This window comes from Heloderma suspectum, chromosome 7, assembly GCF_057233095.1.
Source record: "Heloderma suspectum isolate Gila_16-S chromosome 7, 16-S_ref, whole genome shotgun sequence".
Taxonomy (NCBI): Eukaryota; Metazoa; Chordata; class Lepidosauria; order Squamata; family Helodermatidae; genus Heloderma; species Heloderma suspectum.
Window position 1 is genome coordinate 55544258 of NC_139464.1, and position 13583 is coordinate 55557840.

At 41.9% G+C, this 13583-nt stretch overlaps 1 protein-coding gene across 1 annotated transcript in view; it reads left to right on the forward strand.

Moving 5' to 3' along the window:
- Positions 1–975: 975 nt before the first annotated feature.
- Positions 976–13583, forward strand: part of LUM (lumican) — a 29354-nt gene continuing 16746 nt past the window's right edge. Inside the window, exons 1-2 of the mRNA XM_084810298.1 lie at positions 976–1095; positions 5924–6832. Of these exons, the coding sequence (XP_084666424.1) occupies positions 5944–6832 (889 nt within the window). The 5' untranslated portion in view covers positions 976–1095; positions 5924–5943. The remainder of the gene's footprint in view (positions 1096–5923; positions 6833–13583) is intronic.

Consider the following 13583-nt stretch of genomic DNA (forward strand, 5'->3'; position numbering starts at 1 on the left):
TCAGAAGATGAGTCTTTAGAGCAACAATATATTTCAGAACAAATGGAAGTCTTTGGTGGGAGTTTCATGGAGATATTAGAACCAGAATGAACAGTTATAGTTTTGCCAATCATTTTCCTTATGATTTTTATTACATTATTTTTGGCAGTGCCTTATTTCAACAACATTCTCATCCAAGCTTTAGGATGCATTCTTGAACAGCATCCATGAAATAAGAAACAGACAACACACAGTTGATTGGTTCCAGATTTCAAAGGTCTGTAAGTCCTCAAAAGGGACAAATGTTTGTGTACTTTTAAGGAAGCTGCCAATTATTTATTTCTATATCTGAACTTATGTATCTTTTATTAATCATTTATCATGTAAATATTTCAGCTAAATCATAAAAGAAAATGGACCATTCTTGGCATGTTTAATTATAAACACCATATCCAATCTTCCCTTTTACTGTGTTGAAGATTTTTTATATTTTTTTTACAGTACCATATGGCAAAGGAAAAACCTTATGTAGTTTCACCATTTGGGGTTATCTTCCACTGCAGAGGCTTTTATTAAGTTATTATGTACATAACTTAGCAGAAAGAAAAATAAGAAAAAGTGAATGAGTCATTTGGCTTAAGAACTGCGGCTGCACTGAGGTTTGAGTGTTATTTGTTAGATCTTGCTGAAGGCTATAAAATTTGTTCGAGAAAACGCAATGTCTGTTTGCAATTTGTGTATTATTTCAAATTGTTTTACCCTTTTAGAATTCTGTTGTTCATGCTATAGTAGACAGTCTGAACTTTCTCAGGTTGCTTGAAGGGGTTATCTCCCTCCTGTTCCACAAGGAGAACAGATGGGTTGTCCTTTACCATTTGCAGTGTCCACCTGCACTTGATTAGACAGCAGCAGTTCTACATACCACACCACCAGAATACCATGATGACATAGCGGCTTCAGGCAACAGCGTGACTAGGAATTTTCCCCCAAGTCCTTGTATCATAGAGGATCTGGCAGCCAGTTACCTTCTGACACTGTTTATAGCATATATTGGTCGATCCAGTCCCTTACTGAATCTGCTGTGGGAATTAAAGCAAGCAGCTTCAAGTCAGAAAGGTAAGTGCTCTCGCATGCTTTAGCACTAACAACTAAGCGGCTGAACAAAGCAGTAATAAGAACATGTCAGAACTTTGCCAATTTGCAAACTGAACACGGTTGCTTTTGTGCATTTGCCTTCACAGTTTGTTTTAAAATGCTTCACATGTTTTGTGGGATATTGTTGCACTTCTTTGCAGAACATGTTGGCTTCTAGGAAAAGGGTCATTCAATATAAATGGCCAAGCCTTGGTGAGGAAAACAAGCTCCAACAAATTTATATTTCTACTCATCCAACCACTGATTAGTACACGAGTGGATATTAAATGGATGAATTATATTGGCATTACAAATTCGTTAGGTGATAAAATTCGACCCCATTATAATGACAATATTATAATGCTTTAATGAAGGCTACTGAAAGTATATTGTGTGGCATTTTTGTGTGGCAATATGCTATTTAACTCCCCTCTTCTATGGAACTTTACTAATGTCTTCATAATGACACAAAAAGGACACAAAGATTTCTTGCTTGCTTACTGCTAGTGTAAGAGAACTTTTCTATCTGGAGGAAGCTGCCAAATGACATTGTATTGCTTGCATATACAGATTTCTGCAAGAATATTTTCAAGAATTTGTGTCAGTGCCCTTAAAATACAATGTAAGTTCACTGAAGATCCAGTGAGAAATTGTATTCATAATCACACATGTCAGAGATATGTACAGGACTCATGAGCAATTGGCACCCCAATTTTAAAAAGAAAAATGTGCAAGATTACACATGGATACTATTTAAATTTCAGTAGAGCAAAGGTTAGATAAAATGTTATGCTATTCATATATTATGCCACCTAGACTAACTGAATATTCAGACAATGAACAATTGTAATATTATATATATATATATATATATATATATATATTACACCTTTTGCTTGAACAAATGCCTATTAATTTGTACACACCTTTTGTCCTTATATGTCTTTTATTATATTTTTCAGGTAAGTCTGATATGTTTCTAACTCTTTTTTAACACTGGAAAAAGACACTGCAGGCACCTATTTTCAAACATTTATATACTGATATTTTTCACATCAACCTCAAAGGAAGAGTTACAATGCTTTCCATAGTTTAGCTGAGTGAAACCAGTCCACTTCTTTTCAGAAATACAATCTGTCCCCAGAGGTATACCAAACACAGCACAAATGTCTTAGAAATCTTTACAAGGCCAAAGTGTGCCAGTCCAAATAAGGCCTTGTGTTTTTGTTTTTAAATTTTCTATGGATTTAAGGAAACAGAAAATACTTGTTTGTCTGGTTAGAAAAAGCTTATAAACTAACTCTGCACAATTAATATTAACCTATAAATGCTGCAGCTCAACATTATTATTTGCAATTGGTACAGTGTGTCCTCATGCAAACACATTTAGGATGTAGTTCAGTTCCACTAAAATCAATGGAACTACAATTGCACCCCAAAAACCAAATATCTCATTTGTTTGTTCCACACTTTCCCCATTTTGTCCTGTCAGAAGACTTGAAAGATAGCAAATGGCCTCTAGTTTGCAAGCATTCAGTGGACAAATAAATATGTTTCACAAATTTATGCCAAGACCCAGCAGATGTACCTAGGACTCAGTGACCACAATAGTTTTAACCACATTTGCAATCTCTTTGCATTAAACTATAATTTTATCCAAACCGGTCTTCATGCATACATTTTACATTAAAAGAAATTGGTACAGCTAACAAAAGGTGAATTCACATGATATGGTGCTAGAAATTTTATGATTTCTCTGTAATGGGGAGATCACAATGTCTCAGGCTAAACACTACGGGGGGGAGGGAGAGAAAGAGTTTGTGGTGCACAGGTACGTTTTTGACATTTTTCACTTGTAGGACATTAAGGGTGCAATGCTATGCATGTTTAGACAGAAAAAGACCTACAATTCCCAGCATGCCCCATACAGCCATGCTGGCTGGGGAATGCTGGGAGTTAAAGGACTTTTTTTTCCTATCTAAACATGCAAACGATTGTGCCCTAAAATAATCAGTGCTTCTTTCTTTGGGATATGTGGGGTTGCTACATACAAATCCTATTCTCCCCTTCCATTATGGTGTAGATAAGAATATATCTAGGGTGCAGAAATCAAGAGGCATAAGGATTAGTTTCCATGGATGCAGCTTCCATGGCAACTTATCCTTTCTGCCTCTGCCAGGGTATCCCTCCTGAAACAAACTCTTGTCAATAAAGAACACCACATACAGAGTTATGGGAGCCAGTATGGGTTCTATGGGCACTAAAGTTGACAGGTTAGCATGTAAAGTTTTCACAACTGGTTCTACCTTGGTTCTATGCAGATATATTAAGGCCTGAAATAATGGTAAATCATTTGCCAAAAGCTATTTAGTGGAGGGGTAGGCAACACATGGTCTAAGGGATGCATGTGGCCACCACTGCCCTTACTGCAGCTCCTCCCCCACCAAAATTTATGGTGGTAGCAAAAAAATTGCTGATTTACCACCTGAAATTGATGGCAAACAATTACAATTGACAATTTTAGCTTGAAGTTTGGCCACTGTGGCATTCCATAGCAGTTTGCCACTGAAAATCGGTGGGAAATAAGTGACTTTTTCTTTTTGCTGCTGTCAGCACACCCCCATATCAGTGGCAGGAGGGTGGCCCACAGGGTGTTTGGGGTGAGGGGGGAATGGCTCCCAGATCTCCTGAAGTTGCTCAACGCAGAATTAATACAATGAGTTATAGCTTTAGTATGGAGCGGAATATATTCAACATATTTCTAATGCTCTTATTGTAACAAATGAGGAGGTATATGAAAGTAATTTACATTTACACATTCCCATTTCATCCAATATGATAAGAAGACAAGCATATATTGTTATGCTGATTTGCAGTTCTGTGAAAGTGAACTCCTGAGTCGCATGAGGGCAGAAATTCGCATCAATACCGGGCTTTCTCTATCTGGTATCATTGGATTAGATTGAGCTCCACTACACAGTTGTTTCTATCTCATTATATTCCATTCCTTACCTTTTCACAGGGTGGCTACTTTTCCACAAAAAGCCATTACATGCACTGGGGGCATCATGAAATTTCCTCCCTGGTTCCTGTCCCTTTCCCTCCCCTCTCAGATTACTGGTGGTTTGGTTGTGATTGGCATGAAATGCAGGTGGACAGCAGCCTCCACCGAACTGCCCGAACCCCACCTCCGTAGGCATTGGTTTCCTGGCAAACTACTGGCATGCTGGCAATTCTGTGTTGTGGAGTAAGTAGCCAATGTTGGGAGCAAAAAGTCAGTGCATTGCATTTAGTCACAGCATGGCAGCCAGCCGGCAGGTCACTACACCAACACACCCACTACCCTGATGTCACTGTCATCATCATCATGACCACGCCTCCAATAAACCAAAACAACTGCCCACAGATGGACACACACAGCAATTTCTTCACTCTATGGGAGAAAAACTCGGGGAGGTCATGATGCTCCTGTTGTATGTGCTGAAAAATACTGCATTTTTTCTGTTTGGGGATAACATGGGATAGGCAAGGGGAAATGGTGGGAAAATTACTGGGGAATTATGACATCATGTAATGGACCTGCAAACTTCTGTGAGTGGCAAATCATGAATGTGCGATAAATTGTAGGTGTAGTCCAAATTCTATCCCTTAAAAATGTTACTATCAAATAGAGAAATAAACATGTGACAAAGAAAGTCACTATTAAACTTATTCTTTCCAATTCATTTTACTGAATTTACTGCAATCTGTCCATCTATTTGCTTATATTTTCTGATTACTGAAATTAATTATGGATTGGATCCAGGATCTGGATCCTGGATGAAAGGGCTCCAATCACAGAAGGTGTCTCTGCTGATTTGGGGGGATTCCTTATTGGGATCCCTCCCCTACTTGACAGCTTGCCCCGTTCGGCGGGGTCTCTCAACTCTATGTGTTTCAGAGGGCTGGCTGGAGGGGCTGCCATGGGCAGGATCTGGATCCAACTCTATAAACACAACATAAAAACCTGGCTTGTCTATTTCATCTCTCTCCCTTTTGTATAACACTTTTTGCTGATTTACAGATGCAAGTGTGAACTCCTAGAGATGGATTCCAACACTGTAGATGCTTGCTAAAATAGATATGTGTACATTCATAATACATTATGGTTATGTGAAAGTGGAATCTGTGTAGAACATTTTACTATAACAGTTGGCATACAATACATGGTTGTATCTCAACCTTTCACCAAGGATAACATACATGAGGTTATCCCAAATACATGAGGTATGTTATCCCATACCTATCCCATGGACAGGTATGTTAGCGTGATAAAGAGTGACTGGCTCAAGGTAGCCCATTCACTTCACATCAGAGTGGGAATTGAACCCAGGTGCTTTCAATCCAAGCCCAACACTCTATCGACTTGCTAATGGTGCACTAAGTTTTGCTATACTTTAATATCTTCAGTTCATTTGCTATATTGCAATTTCAAACATATACTGTATGATAGTTGTATAAAGCAAGAATATTACAGTCTAGATTATGTTCTTGTCAGCATTTATTCAAACCCACTGTTATGTCTCATCAGGGCATTATAGTTATGTTCAACAGCATTACCTACTATAATGTCATTGAAGAAAATTATATATACCTGATGTAACAGTTATATATCTGTGACATAAGAAACTACAAGTCTAAGCACAATGAAATACTATTGTAAATAAATAATCTTATGCATATAAAATACGAACTTCTGTTTTCATTCTTCAGATATTCTTCCTTGTAATGACCACTAAGGTAACTGTGTGCATTTTATCTCCCTCAACAGAAACAGCCCACACTGCAAAGATGCATCTGAATTTTCTTCCTTTCTTCCTTTTCCTGATCAGTGGCATCTTCTGTCAATACGATTATGATGGATATCCTTCAGAGGATTATGCTTATCCTTACGCAATGCTTATGCCATCAACAGCAGTCTGTGCACCAGAATGTAATTGCCCTGTAACCTATCCATCAGCTATGTATTGTGACAATCTTAAACTGAAGAGTCTCCCAATTATTCCTTCTGGAATTAAATATCTATATCTTCGCAATAATATGCTTGAAGGGATAGATGAAAAGGCTTTTGATAATGTAACAGACCTGGAGTGGCTGATTCTAGATAATAACCATCTGGAAAATTCAAAAATTAAGGGCAAAATCTTTGCCAAATTAAAGAATTTGAAAAAACTGCATATAAATTACAACAACTTAACAGAAGTTGTTGGGCCACTTCCTAATACTCTGGATGACCTGCAGCTCACTAATAACAAGATTACGAAAATCAACCCCAATACACTTGAAGGACTAGTAAATCTGACTGTAATTCACCTACAGCACAACCAACTGTCTGGAGATACACTTTCTGGGGTTTTTAAAGGCTTACATTCACTTTTGTACCTTGACTTGAGCTTCAATAAACTTTCTAAACTTCCTTCGGGATTGCCCCCTAATTTACTGATGCTGTATTTTGACAATAATCAGATTACCAGCATTCCTAATGAGTATTTCCAGGGTTTTAAAGCACTGCAGTATTTACGTCTATCTCACAATAAGTTGACAGATTCTGGAATACCAGGGAATACTTTCAATATTTCTACCCTTGTTGAGCTGGATCTCTCCTATAATCAGCTGAAGAGCATCCCAACAGTAAACGAGCATCTTGAAAACTACTACCTCCAAGTCAACCAGATTAACAGTGAGTAATGCTTACCATTTTTAAAGTTAAAAGGGGAATATCAACAAGACAATGAGACTACCACAGTAGCTAAAGGACAAGTGCATCCTTATGTTAAATCTATAGATTTTTCTTCTTCTTCACTGCTTAATAATCCAACAGGGAATACTATTTGAATAACAGGCTACAGCCCATGACATTATTGACAGGGTGCTTTCATAAATTCCTTAACTCCCCACACAGATGACTATAGTTCCATAGGAGCCAACAGAGCAATTCTGGAAATGAAAAGACTGGTTCTTGCTTAATGAAGATACTTTGGCTAACACATCTCCTTGTGTGAAATGAAGTCAAATATTTTAACATTCAAACACATCTACATATGCATGGCATACTAACAAAATAAATGTCAACATGATTTTAAATAATACAGGCACACGACTAACAATGTACAAGGGTACAACAATGTTCAAGGGCAATAAATTAAGGGCAATAAAATCTGAATTTCCCTTCATAGAAATGCTATTCATAGATGAACAAATGTCATACTAGGCCAGTGAGTGCCCCTATTAATAAGCAGGGATTTCTTCCTTTAATAAAAATATATACATCAATATAAGCACATAGTCCTCCCAAATTTCTGGAAATTCAGCCCTCCTGCATCCCACTCATACTAGGGGTGTACAAACCCCACTTACCAGTCCACTCCGGGGTCCGCTGGGGGCAGAAGGTGATCCATCGCTCCCCCCAGAATCCTCCCCAGCCGGTTCCGCTCTGCGGAGAGTCTGTGGAGCCGCCAGCTGGGGCCGCCCACAGCCGGACTTCCGTCCGCTGCCGGGCTATGGCCGCAAATGGCATCCGGCGCAGGGGACGCCATTTACGTCCCTGCCCTTTGCCGTGATTGGCTACGTAAATATTTACGTAGCCAATCACGGCAAAGGGCAGGGACGCAAATGGCGTCCGCTATGCCAGATGCCATTTGCGTCCACAGCCCAGCAGCGGACGGCTGAGGAACAAAGAGGACGGACCCAGACTGGCCGGTGCCAGGTAGGGTCCGTCCCGACCTTAGTTCGCAGGGTGGCAGGGGGGAGCAGTCCGTTCCACCACGGACTCCAGGGGGCCAGATTCTAAAGAATACGGCCTCATCGACATCCTTTGCAGATTTCTCCACCATCCCTACCTCATACACACTTCTCAAATATAACTCTTCAGCCTTGTACTGCCACACCAGAGTCCACACCTCTCAGAAGTGCACACTGCTCTGAAGATCTCTCCAACTTAAAAAAAAATACTTTAGCTCAACTGGTCTTCCCAAACAGGAGTTTGTGTTTTGTGTTTTGTTTTTTCCCATTTGCCTAGCTCAGCAATTTGCCCTTAAAAGAACCATGGAAAGTTTTGCCAAGCAGGTCCAGTCCAATATATTTTGCTGCCTCAGGCAAAGGACAAGATAGTAGCCCCCACACTCCAATTCCATGTGCATAAACTGACCAGACTGACACATTGGCAATAGGACAGCTTCTTCCACTATTCTGAAGGAAAGCAGGCTAACTTAAGAAGTGCAGGATGGGCCACATGGCACATATGGTGTCCTCTCACCATCTTGCTGTCACTTCCCACCACCACAGCATCCACTGGCTGAGGCAACTATCTCACTCCGCATAATGGTAGGGCCATCCCAGTTCATAAGCATGCCCCTTGCTTGGCAAAGTACAGCTAAGAGTGCTAGAGGAGAACATAGGTGCCAGCATGAGCCTGAAGGTGACACCTCGGAAAACACCAGACATGATAATAAAAACAGGCTTTTCCTCTTCCTGGAGAAAGTTCTGACTGTCCCAAAGAATACTGGATGGTGGGTAATAATGGATGCATGAGATGGGGAAAGCAGAAGTCTGTTGACTGGGGGGAGGGGCAACTGGTGACCCTCCAGATGTTTTGGCCTATAACTCCCATCAGCCCTAGCCAGCATAGCCAGTAGAGAGGAATCATGGGAGTTGTAGTCCCAAACATCTGGAGGGCCACAAGTTGTCCACACATGCTGTACATCCTCCTTTCACTTCATAACATGATGTGCCATCCCTTGTGGGAAGCAATGCTTTCAAACCACTGAGAGATTCTGGCTCAGAACTGGAGACCATTGGATTACATAGATTCTAGCCCTTTCAATCTTAGTTGTTCTTGTTGTTGTTGAAGACTTCTTCAACACAGTTTATTTATGATTTTATAAAGTATCGTGTGAAAACTGTCAACTCATCTGTTGTTGTTCAGTCATTATTTATTTATTTATTTATTCATTCATTTCATTTCTATACCGCCCAATAGCCGAAGCTCTCTGGGCAGTTCACAAAAATTAAAACCAAACAACACACAATAAAACAATTTAAATATATAGAACATTAAAACCACAATATAACAATACAACCACAATAAAATCTAGCAGCAGTTGTTGTTGTTGTTGTTGTTCAGTCGTTCAGTCGTGTCCGACTCTTCGTGACCCCATGGACCATAGCACGCCAGGCCTTCCTGTCCTGCGATCTCTCCCGGAGCGTGCTCAAGTTCATATTCATTGCATCCGTGATGCTATCTAGCCATCTCATCCTCTGCTGTCCCCTTCTCCTTTTGCCTTCAGTCTTTCCCAGCATCAGGGTCTTTTCCAGGGAGTTTTCTCTTCGCATTAGGTGGCCAAAATATTGGAGCTTCAGCTTCATTATCTGTCCTTCCAATGAGCAGTCAGGGTTGATTTCCTTTAGGATGGACTGATTTGACCTCCTTGCAGTCCAGGGGACTCGTAAGAGTCTTCTCCAGCACCACAGTTCGAAAGCATCAATTCTTTGGCGCTCAGCCTTCCTTATAGTCCAGCTCTCACAGCCATACATTACTACTGGGAAAACCATAGCTTTGATTAGACGGACCTTTGTCAGCAAGGTGATGTCTCTGCTTCTTACTATGCTGTCTAGGTTTGCCATAGCTTTCCTCCCAAGGAGCAAGCGTCTTTTAATTTCATGGCTACAGTCACCGTCTGCGGTGATCTTGGAGCCCAAGAAAGTAAAATCTGTCACTGCTTCCATTTCTTCCCCTTCTATATGCCAGGAAGTGATAGGGCCAGATGACATGATCTTAGTTTTTTTAATGTTGAGTTTCAAACCAGCTTTTGCACTCTCCTCTTTCACCCTCAACAAGAGGCTCTTGAGATCCTCTTCGCTTTCTGCCATTAGGGTGGTATCGTCTGCATATCGGAGGTTGTTGATAATTCTCCCGGCAATCTTAATTCCGACCTCTGATTCTTCCAACCCGGCATTTCTCATGATGTACTCTGCATATAAGTTAAATAAGCAGGGTGACAATATGCAGCCTTGTCGTACTCCTTTCCCAATTTTGAACCAATCGCTTGTTCCATCTCTGGTTCTTACTGTTGCTTCTTGACCCTCGTACAGGTTTCTCAGGAGACAGGTAAGGTGGTCTGGTACTCCCATCACTTTAAGAATTTGCCACAGTTTGTTGTGATCCACACAATCAAAGGCTTTAGCGTAGTCAATGAAGCAGAAATAGACGTTTTTCTGGAATTCTCTTGCTTTCTCCATGATGCAGCGAATGTTGGCGATTTGATCTCTAGTTCCTCTGCCTCTTCGAAACCCAGCTTGTACTTCCGGTAGTTCTCGGTTCGCATACTGCTGAAGCCTAGCTTGTAGGATTTTGAGCATCACCTTGCTGGCATGTGAAATGAGCGCAATTGTGCGGTAGTTTGAACACTCTTTGGCGTTGCCCTTCTTTGGAATTGGAATGTAAACTGACCTTTTCCAGTCTTGTGGCCACTGTTGAGTGTTCCAGATTTGTTGGCATATTGAATGCAGCACTTTAACAGCATCACCTTTTAGGATTTTAAATAGCTCGGCTGGAATACTGTCATCTCCGCTAGCTTTGTTGTTACTAATGCTTCCTAAGGCCCACTTGACTTCACTCTCTAGGATGTCCAGCTCAAGTTCAGTGACCGCACTATCATGGCTATCAGGGACATTCAGATCTTTCCTGTATAGTTCTTCTGTGTATTCTTTCCACCTCTTCTTAATCTCATCTGCTTCTGTTAGGTCCCTGCCTTCTTTGTCCTTTATCATGCCCGTCTTTGCACAAAACGTTCCCTTGAGATCTCCAATTTTCTTGAAGAGATCTCTAGTCTTTCCCATTCTGTTGTTTTCCTCGATTTCTTTGCATTGTTCATTTAAGAAGGCCTTCTTGTCTCTCCTTGCTATTCTCTGGAACTCTGCATTCAGTTGGGTATATCTTCCCCTTTCTCCTTTGCTTTTCGCTTCCCTTCTTTCGTGAGCTACTTGTAAAGCCTCATCAGACAGCCACTTGGCTTTCTTGCATTTCTTTTTCTTTGGGATGGATTTCGTTGCTGCCTCCTGAACAATGTTACGGACCTCCGTCCATAGTTCCTCAGGCACTCTGTCTATCAGGTCTAATCCCTGAAATCTATTCCTCACCTCCACTGTATATTCATCAGGGATATGATTGAGGTCATACCTGAACGGTTTAGCGGTTTTCCCTACGTTCTTCAATTTAAGCCGAAATTTTGCAAGAAGAAGCTCATGATCTGAGCCACAGTCAGCTCCAGGTCTTGTTTTTACTGACTGTATGGAGCTTCTCCATCTTTGGCTGCAAAGGACATAATCAATCTGATTTCGATATTGACCATCTGGTGACGTCCATGTGTAGAATCGCCTCTTGTGCTGTTGGAAAAGAGTGTTTGCTATGATCAGCATGTTCTCTTGGCAAAACTCTATTAGCTTTTGTCCTGCTTCATTTTGTACACCAAGGCCATGCCTGCCTGTTATCCCGGTGATTTCTTGACTTCCTACTTTAGCATTCCAATCCCCTATGATGAAGAGGACATCTTTTTTTGGTGTTAGTTCTAGAAGGTGTTGTAGGTCTTCATAGAACCGATCAACCTCAGCTTCTTCGGCCTCAGTGGTTGGGGCATAGACTTGAATTACTGTGATGTTGAATGGTTTGCCTTGGATTCGTACTGAGATCATTCTATCATTTTTAAGATTGTACCCCAGTACTGCTTTTCCCACCCTTTTGTTGACTATGAGTGCTACTCCATTTCTTCTAAGGGATTCTTGCCCACAATAGTAGATATGATGGTCACCTGAATTAAATTCGCCCATGCCTGTCCATTTTAGTTCGCTGATTCCCAAGATGTCAATGTTCAATCTTGCCATCTCATGTTTGACCACCTCCAGCTTACCTTGATTCATTGATCTGACACTCCAGGTTCCTAAACAATATTGTTCTTTACAGCATCGGATTTTCTTTTCACCGCCAGACACATCCACAGCTGAGTGTCCTTTCGGCTTTGGCCCAGCCGCTTCACTCTTTCTGGCGCTACTTGGAAATACCCTCTGCTCTTCCCCAGTAGCATATTGGACACCTTCCGACCTGAGGGGCTCATCTTCCGGCGTCATCTCTTTTAGCCTTGTGATACGTTCCATGGGGTTTTCTTGGCAAGAATACTGGAGTGGGTTGCCATTTCCTTCTCCAGTGGACCACATTTTGTCAGAACTCTCTGCCATGACCTGTCCGTCTTGGGTGGCCCTGCACGGCATAGCTTATGGCTTCACTGAGTTACGCAAGCCCCTTCGCCACAACAAGGCAGTGATCCATGAAGGGGCTAGCAGCAGTACAGGAGTTTAAAATACAGATTTTTAAAACAGCAAAGCTAAAAGTTTAGAAAGCTAAAATGCTAAAATGCCTGGGAAAATAAAAAGGTCTTCACCTGGCGCTGAAAGGAATACAATGTAGGTGCCAGGCGAACCTCACTAGGGAGCTCATTCCAGAGCCAGGGTGCCACAGCAGAAAAAGCCCTCCTCCTAGTAGCCACCTGCCTCACTTCCTTTGGCAGGGGCTCACGGAGAAGGGCCGCTGACCATGGTCTTAAGGTCCGGGCAGGCACATATGGGAGGAGGTGATCCTTCAGATAACCTGGCCCCAAGCCGTTAAGGGCTTTAAATGTTAATACCAGCACTTTGAATCAGGCCCGGAAATGGACTGGCAGCCGGTGCAGCTGAAAAAGTACTGGCGTAATATGAGCTCGCAGGCTAGTCCCTGTTAACAATCTTGCTGCCCTATTTTGGACCAGCTGAAGTTTCCGGACCGTTTTCAAAGGCAGCCCCATGTATAACGCATTGCAGTAATCCAGACGAGAAGTTATCAGAGCATGGATAACTGTAGCAAGGCTATCTCTGTCCAGATAAGGGCATAGTTGGTATACCAGCCTAAGCTGATAAAAAGTGCTCCATGCCACTGAGTTCACCTGTGCCTCAAGTGACAGTTCTGAGTTCTGGATCCAAGAGCACCCCCAAACTATGAACGTGATCCTTTAGGGGGAGTGCAACCCCCTCCAGAACAGGTTGAATATCACCTAGCTGGGCAGACAAACCACCCACTAACAGTACCTCCGTCTTGTCTGGATTGAGTCTCAGTTTATTGGCCCTCATCCAGTCCATTACTGTGCCCAGGCCCTGATTCAGAACAGCCACTGCCTCACCTGGGTTTGATGAAAAGGAGAGGTAGAGCTGGGTGTCATCTGCATATTGATGGCACCTCAGCCCACACCTCCGGATAACCTCCCCCAGCGGTTTCATGTAGATGTTAAACAGCACAGCGGATAAAATAGAGCCCTGTGGAACCCCATGGCACAATTGCCATGGCACAGAGCAATAATCCCCCAGCACCACCTTCTGGAATCGGTCATCCAAGTAGGAGCAGAACCACT